Source organism: Camelina sativa, chromosome 12 (assembly GCF_030686135.1).
Source record: "Camelina sativa cultivar CO46 ecotype springtype chromosome 12, ASM3068613v1".
Taxonomy (NCBI): domain Eukaryota; kingdom Viridiplantae; phylum Streptophyta; class Magnoliopsida; order Brassicales; family Brassicaceae; genus Camelina; species Camelina sativa.
In genome coordinates this window covers 30,941,429-30,967,849 of record NC_141891.1, presented here as the reverse complement: position 1 = coordinate 30,967,849, position 26,421 = coordinate 30,941,429, and the positions used below count along the sequence as shown (strand labels likewise).

The following is a 26,421-nucleotide window of genomic DNA, read 5'->3' as shown; positions in this document are numbered from 1 at the left end:
TTTTGGTCAAATTTTACTCAAAGTATTTAAGTTGGTCAATTTATATAGAGAAAATTCTAACATAAAATCTACACAATAGCTTTAATATATACAAACCACGAAAACAAGGTGGCTTTACACTTTTTTAGACAGTAAACTTTATATCATGTTGGGCGGAGATATTTGCGAACGTATCACCATTTATCTTGTCAGAACTAATACCTGACGAAACGACCATCTCCATAGATACAATACATATATGTAATTAATTTGACTTGACAAATATCGTGATCATATTAATGGTTAATTTTGAAACCAAAGTTTATATAATAAAATATGTTACATATATATTAAATTTTAAAATTATGTAAAATTTGAGATATTAAAGTTATTGAGATGTGTCTTGCTAATTATCAGAAATTTTTTGGTTAAGAGCATATTATAAATTCATTATTTAACTGGATAGTAGTTACACCACTAATCTTTATATCAATTCATATGAGTCACATAAACTATATAAATGTCATAAAAATCCAATAATTAGTATTAAATTATTTTATTATTTATTATATTTTTCATTGTCACTAATTGTTTATTGCAATGCTATAAATAATATGGAAGTGACAAAATGTCAACTTAAATATATAAAAATTATTGCAATTGACTAAAATTTAGTACTTTAAAACATGAATATAATTATAAATATGAAAGGTTATAAAGTTTAGAGGCTGCTTTATAATTATAAAGTATTTCCCAACCATTAAAGGCTGCTAAAGCAATGATGAATCTGATTGTCTCAAGACGAGCTACTAGAGCAAATACTTCATCAAAGTCGATACCATGCCTCTGTACATACCCTTTAGCCACAAGCCTTGGTTTATATTTGTTCATGCTATTATCAGAATTGCGTTTCACTTTAAACACCCATTTTAAACCAATTGGCTTGCAACCAATAGGAAGATCAACTAAACTCCATGTTTTGTTCTTTATTATTGAAGCTATCTCTTCTTCACATGCATCTCTCCAAACTTTTGCCTCGCTAGCTTCACTAAAATCCCAAGGTTCTTCATTGATAGTGAGCAGCAAGTGCTCTCCTTCAATCTCTGCTAACATCACGTAATCTTTTAAATAGCTTGGTTTTGTAGTCATCCTCTCAGACCTCCTTAAAACTGATATTGATTGAGCATGTTGTTCAAGTTTCTCTCCACTATGTTGCTCTGCATCATGTTCCTCCTCATTCTCTGCTTCATCACTCGAATCCTCTACGACTGCATCATTAGTGTCAATACTCTCTCTGTTTTCCTCTGTTTCTGCAAAAACTTCACTTTCCCTGATTCCATTGTTTCCATATTCTCTAAAACTAAGAGTAAACATTCCTGAATTTGTAGTTACCTCTTCTGAATCCTTCCACTTCCAGCTTTTGGTCTCGTCAAAAATGACATCTCTACTTACAATTATTTTCCGATTAGTAGGATTAAGAAGTCGATAAGCTTTGAAACCGGGTTCTGATCCAAGATTTACCAGAATTCTTGACCTACCATCGAGTTTCCTGAGATTTGGAGTTCAGTCTTAGCATAACAAACACAACCAAACACCCGCAGATGTTCCACATTCGGATTTTTCTTCTTAAATGGTTCATAAGGTGTTTGGTCTTCTAACACTCTAGTTCCTACTCTGTTTATAAGGTAGGTTGTGTGTCTTACTGCTTCTCCCCATAGATAGTTGGCATGTTCATGTGTTTCAAGATACTACGAGTCATACCTAGCAGAGTTCTATTCCTTCTTTCAACCACTCCGTTCTGCTTAGGCGTGTAGGGTGCGGTCAAATGCCTATTGATCCATTCTTTCTCACAAAAGATCTGAAACTCTTACGATAAGAATTCTCCTCCTCTGTCTGTGCGAAAAGTCTTGAAAGTAGCTCCAATTTCTTGCTCAACCAAAGCTTTGAACACTTTAAACTTCTCGAATGCCTCACTTTTCTCTCTTAGCAGAATAGACCACATATAGCGAGAGTAATCATCAATTAATACGAAAACATATCTCTTTTGCACAGTAGTAGATGGTGAGATAGGTTCACAGAGGTCCCCATGAACAAGTTCAAGTGGTTGTGAGGCTCGATAGGACGTTGACCTTGTAAATACTTGCCTTGTTTGCTTACCAAACATGCACGATGAACATGTTTCTTTATCTTTTGGAGCAGTAGGTATCCCAATGACTAGCTCTCTAGTCACCATCTTCTAATATTTTCAAAACCAATATGTCCTAGGCGAGCATGCCATATTGTTGAGTCGTTTGGAGCAGCAACCTGTAAACATTTTTTGTTTTCAACTTCCAAATTCACCTTAGATAGTCTATTTATTGATCGGACTGCTCTCCCCAACAAGTTTCCATCTCAATCGTGTAAGGTTAGATAGTCTTCTTTCATTCTCACATCGCAGCCAGATTCAGTCGCTTGTCCAAGACTGGTGATGTTGCTCTTAAGGTCTAGTATGTAATAGACCTCTGTTAGTACTTTTCTTCCTCCATCTTTAGTCAAAAACAGAATCGAACCCTTTTCCTTTTATATCGACATGTGAATCATCACCAAACCGTACCTTACCTGTTATCATTGTGTCAATCTTGTAAAACCAAGCTCTATTCCCTGTCATATGATTGCTGACACCATTATCCAGATACCACACTTTATCTGAACATGTCTCATAGTCCTTTGGCTTCACATTCTTCTCGTTAAGATACACAACTTCGTGCATCAGAAGTGATTCAGCCTCATGAGTATCTTCTTCTTCTTTCTCTCGTGTTTTTTGAAGCTTAATAACTTGAGTAAACGATCCGGACAATCTGAGGCATAATGTCCAAGCTTGTCACAGCGATAACATGTGACTTTGGTTTTGTCCCTCTGTTGATAGCCATACTCCCTTTGTTGATAACCCTTGATTGATATCCAAACCGGCCACGCCCTCTACCGCGATCATGGCCTGGACCTCTTCCTCTACCTCCTTCATACGAGAACTCTTGCGGCTGTAGAGTTGAGTTAGCAAACATAAGTTTACTTTGAGCCTCCTGCGAGCTTTCCTCCTCACAGATACACTCTTTGTAAGTTTTTAATCTGCCAACAATGTCTTCAAAGGTGGTTGTGATTAAGAAATTGATCAAGGGCTTCTATTATCTGTATGTATCTTACTCTTGGTAAACTTTTGAGAAATTTCTTAACAATCTTTGCTTCTTCAATAGTTGCACCTAAAGATGCTGATTTTGTAGAAATTTCTGAGAGTTTACCGACAAAATCATCAATGGTGTCGGTCTCTTTCATCCTCAATCTGTCGAACTCAGCCATCAATGTCTGCAGTCGCGGTTCTTTTACCCTCTCAGCACCAAGATTTCTTGATTTGATAGCTTCCCAGACAGCTTTGAAGGTTTATTGATCACCAACTTGTAGGATTAGTGATTCTGGTATGGACTAAAACAGCAGAAGCCTAGAAAGATCATTCTTCTCTGTATCATCTGAACCTGGATCAATTGTCTCCCAAACCTTGTTTACTCGTAGCGTTACATTCATTCTCATGGACCAAACAGTGTAATTAGAACTGTTTAGCATCAGACATTGGATTGATGAAGGACCTCATTCCTTCGGTTTGTTGGTGATTGCAGACAATCCGCTCATGATTTTTAATAGAACTTTTGTAGAGTACCTGAAAGCTCTGATACCAAATCTAGTTTTAGCAAGAAAGATTAAGAACTTTGTTGAATGTTTAAGAATAACTCTCTTATTAGCTTAAAGAAAATAACTCAAAACTTCAAGCTCACACAATCTCTCAATCTTAATCTCTCTCTAAAACCCACACATATTTCTGCAGACCCTAGCACCCCTTTTACATAAAACACCTAAACCAATTCCTAATAAGAATCTTATTATGTCTAGATAACTCCTAAACATAAGTAATCCTTATCTCTTTTCTCTCGTTGTAAAGATCAGAATCCCTCCATTGTGTCTTGCATCTTCTGCATATTATCCAAAACATACTGCTTGTCCAAAATTCACTTGTTTGCCTCTGTTTTGATGCATCCGCGGCAGATGCATACTTAGTACTTCTTGCTTCCTTCCTCGTATCTACACCATCTTGTTGTTGGTTTGTTGATTTCTGCATCTGAGTCCTTGTTTCTTCTCCTCCTCTGTTTGATGCATAGATATAAACATTGATCATCATCGACAGTTGGTTCAAACCATCAAGCTGTGGATACAAACGTTGAGCCTTGTTAACGAAGTTCTTCACACCATCATAATCATTCTCCGAGAGTTTCTTCTCATCAATCTCCATCGCTCTTCTAGCTTCTTCCATCTTCACTTCAGATATAAAACAGACCAGTCCAGAGGATATAGCATAGAGATCTAAAAAAACGAATAGAGATTTGGAGCAACTAAGTTGATATAATAAAACCCGTTAGAGATGGTTTAGATGGAGATCAACTAAAACCGTAAAAGAGTTACAGTATAAGCAAGAGCGATTGGAATCCCCTATATATTAATAGAGAAGCACACTATTGAAAAAGCTGATGTGTCGCCGCCAGAGAGCTATGTGCACCTTTTAGCAAAATACCCTTAAGTTTTCTACTTAATTACATTAACATGTCATTATATTTTAAAAAAAAATTAACTGAATAATAATTAGATATGTCATCATTTCTCACACAAATTTAAATAACACATATTAAAACTAATTAAATAATTACATACTATTTTAAGGCAAAATTTCACTAAAATTCACTTACAAATATACAAGTCAAACTTATATTGATTTCTTAGAATCAATATAAGCAAAATATTCTAAAAAGGCTATAAAAACATATCAATTAATATAAAGTTAATAAAAATAAAGAACATATAATTATTAAACATATAACTTATTAACATAATCATATAAAAACAAAAGGTTATTTTTTATGTTAGTATTATTACCATAATAATTTAAATAACAAGCTTTCAATAGTTATTATAATTGATTATAAAAAGAAGTATATTACTCCTGAATTATCTCCAACTCATTAAAAGAAACTTAATTCCCAATAAATATAGATTTATATATATTCATAAATAAATATCAAAAATGACAATAAAATTAGGAGATATCATGATGTGTGATTATTTATATATATCTAAGTATGTAAACTAATTAATCTCAACATTTAGTGTCATTATTCATTAAAAATGGAAATATTTATAATTGTATATTCATCTATGTGCTATTAAAAAAGAATGAAACAATAACCTGTATCATTATAAAGGAGCTTTAAATGGTGCCTAGCCTTTCGAAAGGAAGCCCTTTATGGCCAATGAAGAGGTGGGCTATGAAGGAATGGAAAAGCAGGGTTGTGCTTGTGCTGCAAAGTCTAAGGCCGAGATGAATCAATTTGAAAGCTGTTCTTCACGTTATGATCTGAAAGACTCACACAAAATAAACAGAGTACCCAAAAAAAATCATAACATATTAAAAATGAGTGACTATTAGATTATGAAAAATTCTTATAGTTACTCGATAAACCATAAATATAATTTGATTTTTAAAACACACAAAATATATATTGCCATAAATTGCAACATTTTATCAATATTTTTTTTACCACGTTCACATATTTCACGGGTGAAATATATTCTTACACGAATAAGTTGATTTTGGAATTTCATTAATTTTTTCATAATGGTTTTTTGGTAATAATCGGTCATTTATAGAAAATATTAACAAACCGACTAACTCAAAAGATTTAAATAGCCTAATCAAAATATTAAATCAATAAAGTAGACTATCTTCATAAAATTTAGTTTAGAATCTGATTGTTACTAACATGTAATAAAATTAAATAATTAAACTATCGAGTAATTTAGTATATGTTGTTATAGTTACATAAGAAACATGCAAATTATTATGATTACAAAATAAAAGATAAGAAGATATGCATTTAATTTTTAAACCACAGATATGTTGCAATAAATAGTAACATTTTATCAATATTTTCTCTACCATATAATCTTACACATTAAAAGATTTCACGGGAGAAACATATTTTTTACACGAAAAATTGCCGATTTGAATAAATAAATAAAAAACTTTAGTTACATATTATGTTTGACAAAAACAGATATTGGTTTTAAGATAATAATTTTACTTAAAATAATTTTCTTTAAACAGATATTGGTTTTAAGCAGTGTTCAAGAAAGCGGTCTAGGCGGCCGCCTAGGCGCCGTCTAAGCGCTAGGCGCTCAGCAGGCGCCTAGATAACCGCCTAAACCGCTTAAAATTACATTAATTTAATTTTAATATTTATTTTTTATTTTTAATTACATATATTTAAATTATTAAATTTTATATCTGTATACGTAATTATAAATATTTATATGTTGTTAATATAACTTAAATAAATGTATTTTTCTTACTTTTGTTTATAATTTATAAATTTTTTCTTTTTCTAACATATATTTGCACATAATTTTATATATATAATGTTTTATGTTGTAAACGCTTAAACCGCCTAAAGACCGTCTAGGCGTTCTAGGTTCTAGGCGCTGGGTCACCGCCCAGATACCACCTAGCGCTTTCTTGAACACTGGTTTTAAGATATTGTTACCTAGTAAGTAACTTATAGACGATGCTTTTCCAATTTCCAAAAAGGCAAAAAGACAATTGATATATTTTTACGGGGATTATTAAAGGGAAAATTACTATTTAATTGGGTAAAAAAAAAGAAAAATATCTTCTCGGTGACTATATGTTGTTGATATAGATTTCAGGTTTTTAGTTTTTTTTTTTAATAATTGGAAACAACTTGTATTAAAATTGTTGATTTTTGTAGCATGATCATATTCGTAAATTTATTTTAATTACTTTGAATCAACTCATATATGATGAGACGTGAGTAACATGATATTGTTGTGAACTTGTGAACTTAACACATGTTAACACGTAAGTACTTAACACATCCTACTATATTAATTGAGAAGTACAAATATAAAACTAACCTTAAAATGTGTAAAAAATTACATTCAATTGCCATTAGAAAAAAATAATTAAGCTTAATTAACTAATTTAAATAAATATAATTAAATTAAAAATAAAAACACTCACATATCAAATATTAAAAAATCTAAAAAAATATTTTATCTCTTTAATAAATTATGGACGAAATTACTAATTATTTATTTTAAAAAATATATAAACCAATCAAAATTTTAAAAACTAAGATTTTATATCCAAGTATACAATACAATTATTTTTAATAACTAAATTTGAAGATTTTGTTAAGATTTCAAATTATGATTCTCCTATCATCTTTATTTTATTTTATTTACAAATTGTTTAGAACTTTCATATAATACTTATAATTAATAAAATGCATATTTGTTTCTGCATATGTTGTGATTTGAATTTTTTTAAACGAAGATATATTACTAAATGTATGAAAATGTGTGTTTTATTTTCACATTGGTGGATTGGTAAAAATAAATTTATATAGATGATAAATTAATAATTTTTATTTACTCACAATTATAATATTAAAATTACTATTTTATATTTCACAAAATATGATGCAAATACAACAAATAAACAATATAAAACTATAATAATATGTCAAAAATAAAATACTATAATATTCTAAAATAATTAGTATTCAAATAGACTAATAGATTTACATGACAATTAAAAATAAATATTATCTCAAACAAAATAATTTTTTAAAAAATAAAACAATAAATTTTATTATTATATTATAATTTTTTTAAAAAATGTTGACCCGTGCTTTAAGCACGGGATATATCCTAGTCTATACTATTAAAAGAGAAGCATTTTTAATAAGTAGACATAGATTAAGAGATTATTACATGAAATGCCACTCAAATAAGAATAAGGATATATATACTTATAGCCAAATAGTGTGATAGAACAAATATTAAATGATTTTAACACATTAACACATAAAAATCGGAAGGAATTAAAACCTATCATAAAATCTAAATAAATCAACCCCCATAATTAGAGTAGAATTAAAACAACCAATTAAAACCTAACCACATAATTAGCAACATAATCTTTAAGTCCATCGATTAGTAAAATTCAATCTTACAATATCTTCTAAAATAATAAAGATGTGTTTAATTTATAAGGGAAGTTAACATAATCTCGGAAATTAAAACCAAAATCTTGAAAAGTATCTTAGAATATGATCTTAGTTTAATTACTTGCTTAATTATGAAATATTTAAATTATACTAACTAATATACCTTTCAACCAACCCTAATTGTAGTATCATTTCAAAATGCTATAAATGATAACGAAAGAAAAAATATTTGCAAGAAACAATTAAATAATTTACTACTCCCGAAATTAACAGCATACCTTGATCAAATATTTGATTGGATTTTTGGATAGTTTCAAAAACTCCCAAAATTTTAAGAAAATTTGAATTATTGATTCACTAAAATACTGATTAAAAGATATTTAATCAAGATATGCTGTTAATTCAGCTTTTCTTTTGCCTGAGAAATTAAAGTAATATGCAATTAATATTTATTTGTTGAGATTTTGATCCTACTAACCCTAACTATCTTCGAGCTGTATATATCTTCTTAAAGTTGCACACACTACATAAATCGTTTCATAAAAAGAATATTTTCATCGGCCACTGAGAAAATTAACCCTGCATAGCTTGGAATACGAGTGTGCAATGGTTTTAGAAAAGAAAACGGCAGATGATGTTGAATATGTAACCAAAGTCCATCATTAATCTCCTATATTTTATATGGGATGAGTCTTATTTTTATTTTATTGTAGGTTCACAATTTTGTCATTTATATTTAAATATGGAATTTTGTATTTGCAGATAGTGGATGACATACATAAAAAGTGACATACATAATACCTAAACCTAAAGAGTGTAAGGATGCATCTAGGTTTTGTACATGAGTTAATTTGATCATTTATACACACATAATATAGTCATCGTATATCCTATATATTTACAAGCATTACCATTGTCTATAAACATTTAAACAATTTTCCATTTACTAAATTTTTTACAAATAGATTTACCGTCGATTAAATCTGGCTTTTCATATGATGTACTCATGTCATTTTTTTATTGTTTATGGTGTTTAGTCTTAAGATATAGAAGAGAATAGTATGTAATTGTATTGTAGATTTGTGTATCCATCAACACAACATATATCACAAGGTGTAGACATTTATGTCCCATAATGAAAATGTTTAATAATACATTTTATAAAACTAATTAGAAATTGTAAATTCACATTATCTGTTTTATTTTCATTTAATTTGTTCGTTATTTAAATTATGTCAATCAAACAAAACAAAACAAAACAATGTTTACACATTTAAGACTTAAATAGTAATATTTTATTTTAATTTTATCTATCAGAAAAATATTTCCATATACATTTCTATTTTTGAATATATAAAAATAAAAAATGTTGACAAACTATTCATGATAAATGGGACGGGTGTAATATATTCAAAATCTCCATATTATTTATTTCAAATATCATGACTAATTATAGCGGGTATAAGATACACACGTGTAATTCAAAAAATAAAAAACATTATAGTGTAAAAAAAATGGGTAACAAGTTAAAGTATAAACATTTTTGCTAGCTAGATTCAGTTCTCAAAATCTTTAATTTGAGTAAGCGTCAACTTCAGAATGGGTATGTGCCTACTTTAAGATGATTATTTTGAAAAAAAAAATTAGTATTTGAATATTTTATAGAGTTTGGGAATATTAAAAATGAAAATACGAGTAATCCGTCATAATCTTTCACCCATTTCTTTAATATATATCTTACATATTACATATCAGAAAAAAATCTATACTATTAAAAGGAAAGCATTTTTAATAAGTAGACATAGGGTTAAAGATTATTTATTACATGAAATGCCATTAAAAACAGAATAAGGATATGTATAACTTAGAGCCAAACATACACAATTAATATATGAACTGTATACGATACAAGTGTATCCAAACAGACCTGCAAGCAAATTAAATATTAAGGAAGAAAGAATATTCTAACTAATTGTAATAAATTTTGAAACAAGAATTACGAATATCAAATCCAATCTCAACACATTCAACTAAGCCGAGATTTCCGAGCTTAATTTCGAATTATCTGCAGAAAAAGGACCACGACATACAAAAAATATGGAAGAAGGGAACGAAAAAATACTATCCAAATATTCTTTATAAAATATCTGACAAAAATCTGGATAAACTAATTTCTTTTTTGGTACCTATATTCAATTCTCAAATCTCTTTTGAGTAACTGACTAACTGTACATGTCAACTTCGGATTGGTAGAAAAAAACTGGATTTTTTTTTTGTAAACTTTAGATAGTTTGAGAATATAAAAACGAAAAATTTATCTCAATCCCTTTAACATATAATTATCTATATTGGAACTTTTTTTTAATTGAAACACATGTTATCCATGGGCTTTGCAAAATTTTAAAGTGATGAATGCAGACATTTCTCCTATGGGTTTTTACGGAAAAAATAGCAAAATTGTTATGGGCAAGCCTATCGAGTTGGATTTATTCAGGTAGACAATTTAGGTCATTTGATTTGAGAAGTTTTAATATTTTAGCCCGGTTTGATAGTTCTTGGGGCGGGACAAGACGGGTTTTCAGTCCCAAATAGATACATCACTTTTTTCTTACCATTTTTTCAATGTAATCTCATCATTTGTTGTCTAACCAAATAAAAAATAAATTGAATACTAAACTTATAGTATGAGATAGGGTTATGAATGTTAATAACATTCTTAAAAAAATATGTTTACATTAATAATTTCATATATATATACGTAATATATTGCAAATATGATAACAAATTTTGGTTTTGAAATCGTGCGGGTCCGAATCTAGTAAGTACTTAACGTAAGTACGTGTAATCCTCCGTTAACACGTAAGTACTTAACACATGTTCCTAAACATGATTGGTTCTGTTTCAGATGCAATGTGCTTCTTTTTTTTTTCACTGAAAACGTCTAAATTTGAAAACTAGCAAAATAAGAGACGATAAATAGAGGGTCTTGAGTCAAGTCAGAGCGCTGCAGAGTGAAACCCAGCGAGAGTAGAGTTTGTCGATTGTTGAGGCTGCGAATGCGATCCGTTAGTGATTTTCAAGTTTTAGTTAGACCCGGGTTAAGCTTATTAAATCTGTATATAAACAATTTTTTATTGTTTTTGATCACCAGATTTGTATATTAACATTGTAGATGAAGTTTGTTACATGAAGATGAGTTGATGAAAACATAATTCATTTCACCAATTCATCTTCTTCTTCGTCGTCCAGCTTTTCTCCTCTGTTTTCTATCTATCATTGGTACTACGCTAACAAGATGGGATATTTTAGGAGATATCCAAATGTTACACTTGCTCCTCATGGACTTAAAACACTTTTTAAAAATCAAATAAGAAATTAAATAACAAATAAAAAGACTTTTATTACACAAGCCAGTTTGAGATTTCTTTCATTGACCAGTTTTAAACTGCAACGTAGTTCTAGTTTCTAACCATATATGCACAGGGGACTAAGGATTGAATCGATGATACGATTTGACCTATATACCCCTTGCACCGGTGACATTGACCCACTCAAGCTGTATCTCCACCTCTCCGCACTCCACGTGCTGGAGTCTAAGGAACATATTCTGAACAATCTTGCCTTGGTTCCACACAATGTGGCTCTCTTCAGACAAACAGTTTTTTCTGCTCGGCTCTATCTTCCTTATTATGGTACCACTGGGAAGTCCTGGTCCGAGCTGATGGCAGAATTTAATAGCTTCAATATATGGACCAATGTGAAACTCGGCTTCTCCCATCTTGTCATCCGGGGAGAACACGTCATAGTCGTAAACCGTCTGTATCATAATAAGTACAACCATTTCAAAATTTTGTATCAACAATTACAATGCTAAAATAAATGTAAGGATCGATCAGTCACTTACGAGTTTAACCGGGAGATTCGGATCAGTCACGGAAAGTGTCAATAAGTCGTTCCACTCGGGATTTACACTGTGTTTCACCACACGTGTTTTCAGCTTCTGCAGTATACATCACCAAACAAAAGATTGAGACAAAATCATAAAGTAAAGAATCAATAACTAACAATCAGGCGTAAAAACGCACATGAGAAAACAAAACTAGCAAATGGTTTTGGTTGATCTTAAGGTAAGTCAAAAGGCAACAACTCGAATTATCATTTTAACCATGTCGTTGTCGAACCAGAGGGGATTGATGTTGATAGAAGTAGAAAAAATGATGGCTTAGAGTTAAGTCACATGTATGAGGACCACTAATATGGAAAAAAATAAGAGGCAAAAGTCTTCTTTTCAACTTTTATGTATGCAAAATTTTCAATCATATAACTCAACTCTAGAAGAGAAGATATCAACTGGTTATTAATTTGGACTAAGTTTAAGACACCAAAACTAGTACAGACATATACCAAATCAGAAGTGACTTCACATTAGCTATGTGATGTGAAGTAATATATATTAGGTTAGGTAGTATAACTAAATTATAGCATGTCAACCCTCCAAATGAAATCTGCTTACAACCAAAATCCTAATTATTTCAAAACCTAAAATCTCAGTTCTTGATGGTTTTGTTTTAGATCTAACAAAAAAAGAATTAATCATGCTCTCTCAAATCACAAATGACCTGATTGAGTTTCACTACACGGATCACTATCCCCTTTACATAGACCACCAACAGTTCAAGAAACGCATCAGATGCAATTACTTTGAAAACAGATTTGGCCAAAAATGGAAGAGAATAAAAATTTTTGGGATTTGAGGATGTTTTAGTTTACCTGTTTACCAAAGTGGACAACGACGTAAGGATCACTGCTAGAGAGATCTCTAATGGCGAGATTCACACCTTTCTTCACATGAATTCTCAGAAGACCCATTAGATTCTCCATTCTTTTTTTCTCTTTTTTTTTTTTGGTTTGAGTTGTTATGAAACTGTGGCTTTGAAGGAATTTGGAAAGCTATGATGTGGCTTTGGTCTTATTTTATACACAGAATAAAAGACGGATTAATCTTTTTCTTTTTCTTTTTTTCGACGAAAAATATATTATTATCTATATTCTACGTACCTCGAGCCACCTCTTCTCTTGTCTTCTTTTGTGGACTAGTTAAGTCATGGTAAGAAGCTACGTAGTAAAGTGATTCCATTCACAACCACTTGCACAAAGTTCTTTTTAATAGTTTTGGACATATTTTTTCACATTTAACTCTTCACATGTGTTTTTCGTTTTTTTTTTTTGTAAATATTTGTACACTTTGTCTTCTATAAATTGTAATGTTTTCAATTTTAATTTCGAAAATTAAGGAAAAAGTTGGATAACTTAGGTATTTTGATATGGTGATGATGGATTAGTCAATGGTTAATAGGTATACAATATTTACCTACTATAAATTAAATATTCTTTGTCGTATTTGATTGACCAAGTCTCTCTTAATTATTTCGTCTTGATGATGCATCTAATTAGAAAGTTATTTAATTACGCCAACTCTCACGCCAAAATTTGGATTTGATTACCAAATTAGAGTTTGTGCATTATTCATGTAAGATGACTCGGATCAGGTCGGGTCAACTCTTTGTGTTTTTTTCTTAAACTACAAACGGAGGTACATGTATTTGACTTTAATTTGTATTAGATTCAGACCCGTACATACGTGCGGGGTTAATTTCAGAAATTAAATTTGCTAATATGTTTATAATATATTACATATATATGAAGTATGTTTGTAAATGTATCTTTTAAGAAATATGTTATCAACATTTAATATTTGAACTCTACCAATTTTGTATTTGATTTGCTTTTAATTCGGTTTAGACAAAAAAATGATCGGATTTGTTTCTGTTATCAATAAAAATAATTACGTTAAAAAAATAGTAAGAGAAAGGTGGTATGTTAGTTTGAGACAGTAAATGAGTCAAGTCCCTTTTTATTTTCGACAACAAATACATTAGATTAACTTAAATGAGCCAATTGGAAGGAGAATCGTTTACAAAACTAATAAAATGGGGTTGAGTACAAACTTGTCATATCAAACGATCCGCAAGCACATTAGCATTCCTAGAAATCAAGGTCAAAGAGAAACTTGAAAATTCTTCCATGTCCACCTTGATGTCGTTGAGATAGGCTGAGAAGGCTGGCCAGTATGAAGGGGAAAACATCATCTGTAGAGTTTGCTACAAACAGATAAAGAATATGTAAAAGATTCAAAAATGCATGTATGTAAGGAGCTTTATTGGTAGATATATTTATTTGATATATCATTTATAACATAACCTTTATATTGGTTTGCTTTCATCAACTTGTTATCGATTCACCATAAATTTTAGATCGACATGATACCTAACTCAGATCGAGTGTGATCAGGGCTAGTGATCAGCAAAATTTATGTTAAACTTGATAATCCAGACAGATGTATGCATAATATTTACATATAAGAAATATATTGTGGGAAGACTATAAATTATGGTTAGATTATATATGAAAATTTTAATAAATATTTTTAAAATTGAAAAAAAAACAATAGAAATTCAATTTCGTTTTTAGTTTTTTTTTTCCATTTGTTTTAGTCTGAATTAATGAGTAGCCTCATTTAATTGTGTTTGATGAAAACCTAATATATTAAATGATGATTTGTTTTTATAGAATAATATTAAATTAGATGGTCGTGTTTAAAAAATATACTACCAAAATTAAATATGGTTGCATATTTACAATATCAATCTAAATAACTTCATTTGTTATGGAAACTTTAAAAACAACTTTCCTAGATATCGGCTAGTTATCAAGTTGTTGTTTTAATTTTGATTAGTTTGTAAACAAATATCCACTTGTTTATTTGACCAGGATCCAATGGGTTACAATATTACTTTTTTGCACTTTTTCTTCATTCAAAAATATTCTACCCTCTAGTCAAATATAAAAGAGAAACTGTGAATTTACAATTTCAAACCAGTTTTATAAAATATATTAATAAACAATTTCTCTTTTATACCATACATATATAACTTACACTATGTGTGGATAGATGCATAAATCTACTATAAGATTGCATGTTTTTTTCATCTATATAAGTCTTAACACAGTAAAACTAATTACAACTAAAATATATTTTTCATATCAAAGATTAAAGTCCCTTGAATGTACTACTCCTTCCCTGTATGACCTTGCATGCTTTCGTCCAAACCATTTGTTCTGCAGTGTCAACTGTAAATCATTTCTAAACGTATGCAAGTTCAAAAATCTGCTTAGACTAAATATATATTATTTACTTGAGAGTTGTGTGTCAGCACTAATATTATATTTTATTATACCATGTAATTTAGAGACTATATAATACATGAACTTAATTTATTATTGGTTTAGTGCCTTACCTCTTCATTTACTAATAATAACTTAATTATTGTATTTTTTTAAAAACTTAATTATTCTATTTTCTGCTTTCTTTTTTTTTCCTATATACTCAAGATGTGATTGGGTTAATATGTGTGGACGAAGATCTAAAACAAATCAATAAGTTATGTGATAAAAACACCATAAAAAATATTTAAATTTTAATGGAACTATAAAAACGCTAGAAAAAAATATTTTAATAGAACTACAGAAATGAATCTGAGTAATCAGTTTGTCAAACATTATTTATACAAAAACAAATAAGCTGTCACAATTTAGGTTTATAGGAAAAATATTAGTATTAAAAATATTTTTTCTTAATAGTTATGGTTCATAAAATTACTCCGAAAATTTTGGTTAGCAGTTTAGATAAATAAGATAACAATTCCTAATTTAAAAAATACATTTAGAGCTATGATCAATGTAATTCGATAAAGGAAAAATGTTTGTTATACTTGGTATACATTTTAAGAAACGATTTATTTATTTTATAAATAACATATTGTTGACTGTTTTGATTTTGTATTAATCTAGTTTCTTTAGTATACGGGATCTAAATTTTGTCCAAAAAAATAAAAGTATACGGAATCTGAATTTGAAATTCATTTTAATTATTTATAATATTTATAATATTCATATTAATTAGTTTTGTTTTTAGTTAATTGTATTAAACTGATTTTTTATTTCCGTAATTATCTCACAGTATAAAAACAAATCAACTAAGTGTACTTGTATATAATTTCGAATTTAAACTTTCATTGTTATGTAAGCAACATTAAACAACTTCCTTGTTTGGGCAAAAATAATCGATTCATTTAGAGACTACGGAAACAAGAAATAAATGTTGAATAGTCGTTTTTATTGATCAAATATCGAGCTCAAATACAAGAGTTTAAGGCACAACGAGTCAATTTAGGAACCCTAGCAATGCTTTGGAATTAAGTCGTGTGGCTGTGTTTTTGGTCTCTTGTTTTGGCTTCGATTTCCCTCCCCTATCATGTCAAAATCGCTCCCTATTTATAGGGAAGTCCCTTTACCCTAATCCTCATGGGATGTGGGTTTGAGTAACCGCCTCTTCATGAGATAAGGTCGTTCCGAATATTCTCTCTACAAGATTGAGTCAAATATTCTCTAGATAATGTCATAGCAAATCAGAGTCGGTCACAAAGTCAGTTACATCCCATATTGACTCGTTGTTTGTCGTTACAGCCCGTATTGGCTCGTTAATTATTGTGTCGGCCCGTATCGGCTTGATGCTTGTCGTTACAGCCCGTATTGGCTTGATGCTTACCGTTACGGCCATTATTGACTCAATGTTTACCGTTACGGCCGGTATTGACTCAATGTTCTAGAGAATGCATAATTCTCTATTCTTTATAGAATATATCATAAATATAATATAATTTATCCATTATAATTTATATGATTAAAATTATGCCCAACAGTTTGCCCCCCACTCTCTATTTTCTTAGTAAGAATTTAGAGAGTAGTATAGACAAATGATATCATTTTAATAAATATAAAAGCTAAATATTTGTATAAGTCATGACATACCTTTAGATGTAGCCGTTTTCTCTCACTTGATTAATTCACTGCCTTCCACTAATGATGTTGTGATCCACATCATGATCTTGTAGTTTTGTAGTTTTGTAGCTTTGGAACGATGTTTATCCCATGGCAAGACATGTGACATTGTTTGTCATCACCGGTTTATCAAATCGATTGCACATTGGCTTCATATTGACAATTTTGTCATTGCTTATTTAATGAATTGGCCTCGCATTGGCTCTACGATATAGTTATCGAATCAATTTCTTGAATTGGCTACACACTGATCCCATATTGATTCTCAAACCAATATGCTGCCATAACCAATTTCTGGAATTGGTTACACATTAGTTCTGCATTGGCTGCAATTTGTCGGTTTAGCCTTAGCCAATTTGGTGAATTGGCTTCACATCGGCTCTAAAATGATAAAGTTATTGTAACCAAAGTTACCTGAATTGGCCACAACTTCACTTTGCATTGGCTCCAATTCTTTGAATCGGATACACGGTTGACTCAGTGTTGATTTAAGTTGACATTTGGCCATATCCACTTTATTGAATTGGCCGCACCTGAACTCTGGATTGGCTCTAAAACGCCAATTTGGCCTTAACCAATTTCTTGAATTGGCTGCACATTGGCCCTGCATTTGTTGCATTTATTCTAAAACGACAAATCGGCTATAATCAATTTCTCGAATTCAGTGTACACTGACTCCGACTTGGTTCGGAAACGACTGTGCAACCATAACCCAATTCTTGAATTAGCTATACGCGCGTTGGCTTTAAATAGACAATATGGCTCCTACCCAATTTCGTGAATTGGCTTCATGTTGAGTCAGCTTTGGCTTCAAAATGACAATGTGGTCCCTAACCAATTTCTTGAACTGGCTACATATTGACTCTACATTGGCTTTTAAATGACAATGTGGTTCCTAACCAATTTCTTGAATTGATTACACATTGACTTTATATTGGCTTTTAAATGACAATGTGGTTCTTAACCAATTTCTTGAATTGGCTACACATTGCCTTTACATTGGCTTTTAAATGACATTGTAGTTCCTAACCAATTTCTTGAATTGGCTACACATTGCCTTTATATTGGCTTTTAAATGACAATGTGGTTCGTAGCCAATTTCTTGAATTGGCTACACATTGCATTTACATCGGCTTTTACATGATAATGTGGTTCTTAACCAATTTCTTGAATTGGATACACATTGCCTTTACATTGGCTTTTAAATGACAATGTGGTTCCTAACCAATTTCTTTAATTGGCTACACATTGCCTTTAAATTGGCTTTTAAATGACAATGTGGTTCCTAACCAATTTTTTGAATTGGCTACACATTGCCTTTATATTGGCTTTTAAATGACAATACGGTTCTTAACCAATTTCAAGAATTGGCTACACATTGCCCCTAAAATGCCAATTATAATGGCTATACATCGACGATTTTGACATAGCCAAATCATTAATGCCATGCTCGTGACATGATCCGGGTTCGTGACCCAATTAAAGTGTTTCATAGCTCATTTCTTGTTAGCAAGCGTTTTGCTGTCAAGTTTGCTAAGTTTGGATCCGACCATCAGGTGGATTCCAGATTTGTTACATTCCCATAGCGACGTCTCGCTAATAGGCAGTTGTAGCGAATGTTTCGTGTTTCAGGTGATTACCTAATTTTCGTAGCGAGTCTATCGTTCACGTATTCGTGTATCAATGGCCTCACTACTATATGAACAACTTCAGGACCATGTCCTGTGTTGTAAGTCATGTTTATCTTGTATCGTGAAAAACTTCACATCGGATGACATGATTTTATAGTCTTGCAACAAGATTTATTGCTCATGTTCATGACATGAGTTTTAAGTTTTAGTAGAGAACGTCATGAAGATTTGTGCATCAAATGTCTCACCATAAGATTCTTGTTAACGAGTGTTTCGTTGTCAAGTTTTTGCATCCAGTGATTCGTCACATAATTTGCTAGTGCCTGCTTCCTCAACTGGTTAGCAGTGACTATCATATTGAAAAATTGCTTCCTCAATGGGTAAACATCCGTAAACTTTTCAAGTTTGTAGATTCGTTAGCATTGGTTCTCCAAGGGTAAGCATTTTCTTACTGATTTTTGTCATCAGCACATGGCTACCGAGTTGACAAAGTATACTCTCATAATTGGTAATGAGTTACTAAAAACTTAGTTATTTTATATAAAAAATCTATCAATGTTGAAAGAAGTAAAACTAGAACTAAAAACGAAAATGAATAATAACTTATTAAACCTTTCAATAACCTGATACCATCATGCCTAACCAAATCGAGACGTCGTTGATGTCTTCGTCATTTTGACGATTTGCGCTCCTCACTTTCAGTTTTGTTTAAAGTTTGATAAGGTTCCTCACCATTACTTTTGACGCTAGTGTATTCGCTTCGATGTCTTTGGTAAGGTTTATCATCTCGTGTTGATCTTTCGTTTCTCACTATGCAAGAGTCAAAATGTGACGAATGTCGATGTCGATACGGTGTATTTTCTTCCCATTTTATTTGTGCCCATGCACGTGAGAGTACATCCTCCATCGTTCTACATTGATATTTGGTTAGCTCTTTGTACAAGTCGCCATCTGGGAGTAAACCTCTCTTGAATGCCGATATGGCAGTAGACATGTTGCAACTTGGTATTGACACATTCTCCTTGTTGAATCGTCCCACATAGGCACGTAATGACTCATCTCTCTTCTGTCGCACCTCATGAAGGTCATCTGCTGTCTTTTCGAGATTCGTGCTGCTTGCAAATTGTTCAACAAAAAGATCTGTCAATGATGCAAACAAATTTATTGAGCCGTTTGGCAAGTTGATAAACCACTGAAGCGCAGCCCCCGTAAGGCTTGAGACAAATCCTTTGCACATGGTAGCTTCTTGATATTCTCTTTGAATGGCCGTCGTGAACATTCGTTGTTTGTATTGCGATATGTGGTTATCCGGATCGGATGTTCCATCATACATCTTCATTGTTGGTAGCACGAATTTTCTCGGTATCTCAGTGAGTGCAATTTCATCAGAGAACGGTGTGTCAGCATACGAATGTAAGTTGCTCTTCCGGATTGGCTGAGCTACACCTGGTAGTTGTTCAATCATCGCTTCCATCTCTCCAAAATGTTTGTTGAACATTGCTTCCAAGTGGGCGAATTGTCCTTGCTCGATTCATGTCATGTGCGGTGTGTTGACAACTCCCTATTGATCCAAATTTTCTCCTTGGATAAGGGTTTCACGTGCCTGCCTTGTGTCAGGGTTTTCTCCGCCGTTCTCTTCCTGATGAGGAGTTTCCAACCGTCCGTCTCCCGTTGTGGGTGTTCGATTATTGGTTCTAGGCGTTGAGTTAAGGTCTTGCATCCGATTCACTTGCACGCCGTGAAATCTAGAGCTTGCTTCGGTAAAAATTCTCCCTTCTGTCACGAGCGAAGCGTTCTCCTCCCGTAGCCTAGCGTTATCTGCCTCGATATATGATAGCTTCTGCACTGCCTTGTTCAGCTTAGTAGTCAGGGCTTCAAGCTGAGCAGCGACATTCGCATCAGTGTTAGTCGTATCTCCTCCGTTTCCCGTCATCTCACGTAGTTTACTCTAGCCCCTTCTTCTAGCGCCAATTGTTTGGGCAAAAATAATCGATTCGTTTAGAGACTACGGAAACAAGAAATAGATGTTGAATAGTCGTTTTTATTGATCAAATATCGAGCTCAAATACAAGAGTTTAAGGCACAATGAGTCAATTTAGGAACCCTAGCAATGCTTTGGAATTAAGTCGTGTGGCTGTGTTTTGGTCTCTTGTTTTGGCTTCGATTTCTCTCTCCTATCATGTCGAAATCGCTCCCTATTTATAGGGAAGTCCCTTTACCCTAATCCTCATGGGATTTGGGTTTGAGTAACCGCCTCTTCATGAGATAAGGTCGTTCCGAATATTTTATCTACAAGATTGAGTCAAATATTCTCTTGATAATGTCGTAGCAAATCAGAGTTGGTCACAAAGTCAGTTACATCCCATATTGACTCGTTGTTTGTCGTTACAGCCCGTATTGGCTCGTTAATTATTGTGTCGGCCCATATCGGCTTGATGCTTGTCGTTACGGCACGTATTGGCTTGATGCTTACCGTTACGGCCGGTATTGACTCAATGTTTACCGTTACGGCCGGTATTGACTCAATGTTCTAGAGAATGCATAATTCTCTATTCGTTATAGAATATATCATAAATATAATAGAATTTATCCATTATAATTTATATGATTAAAATTATGCCCAACATTCCTAAAATGTTGAGTAATTAAAATGTCGATTACCTTAATTATTCAAACTGATATGATTTTTTTATGCTGCATTATTAGGAAACTTACTATTTTGTATATGTTTGGATATACATTTATTTCCAATCATGTGGGTAGATTTGTTTAGATTTAGTGGCATCTACACCAAAATATCGTGTTACCATATTTGTTTAGTTTCGTTTTTAATGTGTTAAAATCAATTAATATTTGTTTGACTACTACACTAAAATATCAATTAATGTTTGTTGGTTCCGATTCTTTTTGGCTCATATCTATTATGATTTCTCAAACAATAATAATTGTATTGGTATTTCCTAAAATTATTGTTTTTATTAAACAAAAACAAAATAAATTATTCTTCGTTCAAAGAACGAAATTTAACTTCATAACTTTGTGATTTAGTCTTTGGAAATACCTATACAGTGATAACAATTACAAATTGTGTAGCTATTTGACTTCGATCACCATTTCTATATGATTTAAGCTCATTTGACTTTACCATTTTATAAGTTCTGAAATAAATATTGTATTTGTATTTTACAAAAAAATCATCGTTCTTATCAAACAAAATAAACTAATTCTTCGTTCAAACAAGGATTAAAATAAATGCATAACTTGGTGATTTATTCTTTTGAATATTATTTGCGATTTCCACCAACACAAACATCAAAATAAAAACTTACAACAAAAAATATTATGTAGAATAGACGCAACTTTGTAAAACATATAGTTTAAAATATTATAAATATAAGATATTTTTATGAGAATTATGGTAAAGAGCTACAATTAAAAAAAAACCATTATGACAAAGTGATCCTTACTGAAAATATTGAACTATAGGTTATAATGAGTAAGGTAATTTCTATTAAATAATTAGAATTAAAAAAATATTTAATAATGAGTGAAACAATATCAACGGAAAATTAAAATTAAAATACACAACACTTAAGTACAAAATAAAATAAACTTTAAATATTTAAATAATTATTAACAAAAAGTTACGATAAATAGACGCAACTGTAAATTCTATATTAAGTTTATTAAATTTATATGTTACTATAATCATTTCTAAAATTTTAGTTAGATGATAGAATAACATTGAATATTAGATATAAAAAATTAAAAAAATATATTCAAATTATTTTGATTTAACATAAAATGAAAAATTTGTTTCAACAAACAATGATTTGTTAGTTATTGATGAAGAGACAAATATATAGAGAGTTCAAAAGATATGACTATTTAAATAGACACATCTATTAGAACGAAAAGTTGTGATGAAAATATATGAATAAAATATAGTGAAAATGCACAACTCTACAATGAACAAATACAACTGTTTTAGTTTTTTAGAAAGACAAATAAAACAAAAAATTTTACAAAAAAGTACTTCGAAAAGTTGCAACTGTTGTTCTCATTTATTCAGATTGTTATTATTATTTTTAAATATTAAAATATATTTTTAACAGAAAGTTAAGATAAGTAGACACAACTGTAAATTCAATATTAAGTTGTATAAAATGCTATAATCATTTCTAAAATTTTAGTTAGATTATAGAATATATTCAATTATCTAGACTCCACATAAAATGGAATATTTGTTTCAACGAACTTGTTAGTTACTGATCAAGAGACAAATATAAAGAGAGTTCAAAAAGCATGACTATTTAAATAGACACACCTATTAAAATGAAAAGTTGTGATGAAAAAATATAAATAAAATATAGTGAAAAGACACAACTCTACAATGAACATATACAACCGTTTGAATTAAAAACACAAATAAAAACATTTTTTTACGAAAAGGTACTACGAAAAATCTCAACTGTTGTGTCTGCACTTGATTATACCTACAAACTCATATAAACTGCTAGTTATATAATCCATCTAACTCTTGGAAAAAGACTTTCTGTATAAAATTAACTAAAAGTTATAAATTAGATTCATCATTCCAAAAATCTTTTGTTAAAACAAGAATTGGAGGAATCTCTTTACTTTTAAAATAATGAATGCTAGAGAATAATTTAGAGAGCTGTAAAAACCGTTGAGATTGAAATTTTATATTATTTGGTTTCATGGCAAAAAAATGAAAACAGTTCAAACAGATATATATATAGATTTCAAAAGATATGAATATTCGAATAGACACAACTCTACAATAAACAGATGTAACTTTACAAAAAAATCATTACAATGAACAATCGCAACTTTGTGTAAAACACACAATTTAAATTTTCTACAGATTTTTCTGGAAAATTATCCAAAAAGTACGATTGAAAAAACACAACTTTTGGTGGCATTTATTTGGATTCCTATTATATATATATATGTACTTTCATTAATTGTATATATATATATAACTAACTAAAAGTTGTAAATTAGATTCATCATTCCAAAAATCTTTTGTTAAATCAAGACTTAGAGGAATTTGTTACTTTTAAAAGAACTAGAAAATAATTTAGAGAGCTGTAAAAACCGTTGAGATTGAAATTTATAGTATTTTGTGTAATGGCAAAAAAATAAAAACAGTTCAAACAGACAAATATATAGAATTCAAAAGATACGAATATGAATAGACACAACTCTATAATGAACAGTTCCAACTTTACAAAAAAAAACCGTTACAATGAACAATCGCAACTTTATGTAAAACACAATTTAATTTTTCTACAGATTTTTTTGGAAAATTATCCAGAAAGTACGATTGAAAAAACACAACTTTGGTGGCATTTATTTGAGATAGATTCATCATTCCAAAAATCTTTTGTTAAATCAATAATTAGAGGAATTTTTTGATTTTTAAAAGAATAATTGCTAGAAAATAATTAAGAAAAATAAATAAACCGTTGAGATTGAAATTTTAGTTGATTTTGTATCATGGCAAAAAAATGAAAACAGTTCAAACAGACAAATATATATAGATTTCAAAAGATACAAAGGTTCCAATCAACACAACTTTATAGTGAACAGTTGTAACTTTTCATAAATAACAAATAACAGTTTTAATGATTCATCATGACTTTTCAGAAAATATCTAAAAGGTATGATTGAAAGAACACAACTGTTGGTCGCATTTATTCGGTTTGTTATTATTATATAGATTTTGCCTAATAATGCATAAATATTTGCTACCTAAATCCAAATATGTAAAGATGAAGAGTCATTTTGAGAAAGTTAAAAGGAGGGAGCCATAGTGATTTGCCTAATCTCCACCCATAATTTGGTTATACACCTAACTATATAATAATGAAATATTTAGATTACATGTTACTACTACTTTGTAAATTCTAGTTGCCATTATTGATTATTTGCATGGGAGAAAATTTTGACTGATTCTTTCACTAAACTCTCCATCACATTAATTGTAGAAATGATAAAAAAAATCAATGTTTTGTAGTGGAATAAAGATTCCACATTTCCACTCATCTCTCTGCCTCACCATCGGTGATGTTTCCACATTTGAGCCAACAAGCTAGTAGCATTAGATTCTCAATTTTTCTATAAGCACAGGTGGTATATAATAAACTAAACTACTCACCAGTAACCATCAATTTAATAACAAATTTAGACTCCCTTTAGTGGTTCTTCACATTTTTATGAATAACCCCCATAAATAGAAAATTTGTGGCCTTGACGGAGAAGCTTTCTATACTATCGTGTTGGAACCTTGATATGAATGCAAGCATATTATAAGGTTCTTCTTAATCGAGTACCAATGGACGAAACTCATAACATGTACTTACCTTTTATGATGTCCTTCTTCTCTTCCTTTGTGCCTCTATAAAACGCAAGCAATAAGCAAGTGAGTTTCATTCTTCTTCAATGGTCTATACTACAAAGAAGAAGGAGATGAACAGAATTGCGAATGTAAAAAGAGTGATGAAAGGGAAGAACAACAAGTTGTTGTTGGTGAGTGTGAATGTTCTTGGAAGTGTTGGTCCTATAAGGTTTTTGGCCAACGAAGAAGATGAAGTTTCAACTGTTATCAACACAACTTTGAAAGCCTATGCTCGTCAAGGCAGGATCCCGGTTCTAGGGTTTGATGTCGATAACTTTATTTTCTATTCCATTAATGCCGGATTCAACAGTATTTCTACCACACTCTTTACTTGTTCTCCGGAGTCACGTGAATTCTCGATTGATTTGACTTTATTGTTTATTTTTTTATCATTGTTTTGGTGTTAGCTTTGCATCCAGAGGAGAAGATAGGTTCAATGGATGTAACAAATTTCTTGATGTGCAAGAAAGAGCCACGGCCATTGGAAAAAGTCGAAGGAATAAGAAAGAGTAAAGCTCGGGTAGGCCATGGATGGAAAACTCGTCTTCTTCGGTCCATATTAGGATAAATTCTATACAATTTACAAATTTAACTTTATACAACTCTGAAGGATTATAGACAATATTATCAATGTGATGTGGACGCTTAATTGATGGTCAATGGTATACGTCAAGACATATACCATAAAGTATTTATGTGTTATTTTAAAACTTACAAAATATTGAATCGTACCTTTCTTTATCTTCTTATTTATCGAGGATTTCCTTGGAAAATTACCTATCGAGCTAAACCGTTGACCATATACATCAACCATTGACCATCAATTATGTTAAAAGATAATTGATGGTCATAATCTTCGCCGTTCATTACAAAAGATCATGATCGTTGATTTAGCGGGTTTCAAATTTCTTTCGGAGAAACTTGCAAGTTGAAATAACCCGATTGGATTTATTTCAGATCCTTTTGTTTTAATCCACTATAATTAAGTTTTGCTTCAGATTCTCACTCTCTCTCGTCCAATTATGTTTCACTTTCTTTGTCATGAAACAGACCCATCATTATGCTCTGTACGAAAAGATAAATGGATTTTTACAAGAGCAGATTCTTACACGAAATGGTCTGTCTTCTCTTTTCTCTTAAATGTTTTTGGAATCTTGTTATTTAGAAGTTCGGCTCATACAGTTTCAGGTTAAACTAAACTCAAAAGCCTGCTTTGGTCTATGCACTAACCTTATGCAATAAATTTTAATCTCCACTCTATGCTACTCATTTCCTACTTAAAGCTAGTCCTTGCATGTATAATTAAAACCAAGCTTGATTG

At 30.9% G+C, this 26,421-nt stretch overlaps 3 protein-coding genes across 3 annotated transcripts; 1 reads left to right on the top strand and 2 right to left on the bottom strand.

The window, feature by feature from the left end:
• Window positions 1-3,904: 3,904 nt before the first annotated feature.
• On the bottom strand, window positions 3,905-4,315 carry LOC147931163 (uncharacterized). The gene has a single exon (XM_087477207.1). It carries the CDS (start codon window positions 4,313-4,315, stop codon window positions 3,905-3,907), a length of 411 nt encoding a protein of 136 aa, XP_087333333.1.
• Window positions 4,316-11,437: 7,122 nt separating this feature from the next.
• Window positions 11,438-13,162, bottom strand: LOC109124510 (protein C2-DOMAIN ABA-RELATED 1). The gene is made up of 3 exons (XM_010452229.3): window positions 12,855-13,162; window positions 11,989-12,084; window positions 11,438-11,901 (listed from the first exon to the last, which is right to left on the bottom strand). Exons 1-3 carry the CDS (start codon window positions 12,963-12,965, stop codon window positions 11,602-11,604), a joined length of 507 nt encoding a protein of 168 aa, XP_010450531.2. The 5' UTR covers window positions 12,966-13,162; the 3' UTR covers window positions 11,438-11,601.
• An 11,911-nt stretch (window positions 13,163-25,073) lies between these two features.
• On the top strand, window positions 25,074-25,828 carry LOC104733884 (uncharacterized). Its single transcript, XM_019233897.2, has 2 exons — window positions 25,074-25,409; window positions 25,508-25,828. Exons 1-2 carry the CDS (start codon window positions 25,145-25,147, stop codon window positions 25,666-25,668), a joined length of 426 nt encoding a protein of 141 aa, XP_019089442.1. The 5' UTR covers window positions 25,074-25,144; the 3' UTR covers window positions 25,669-25,828.
• The last annotated feature ends 593 nt before the right edge of the window (window positions 25,829-26,421 follow it).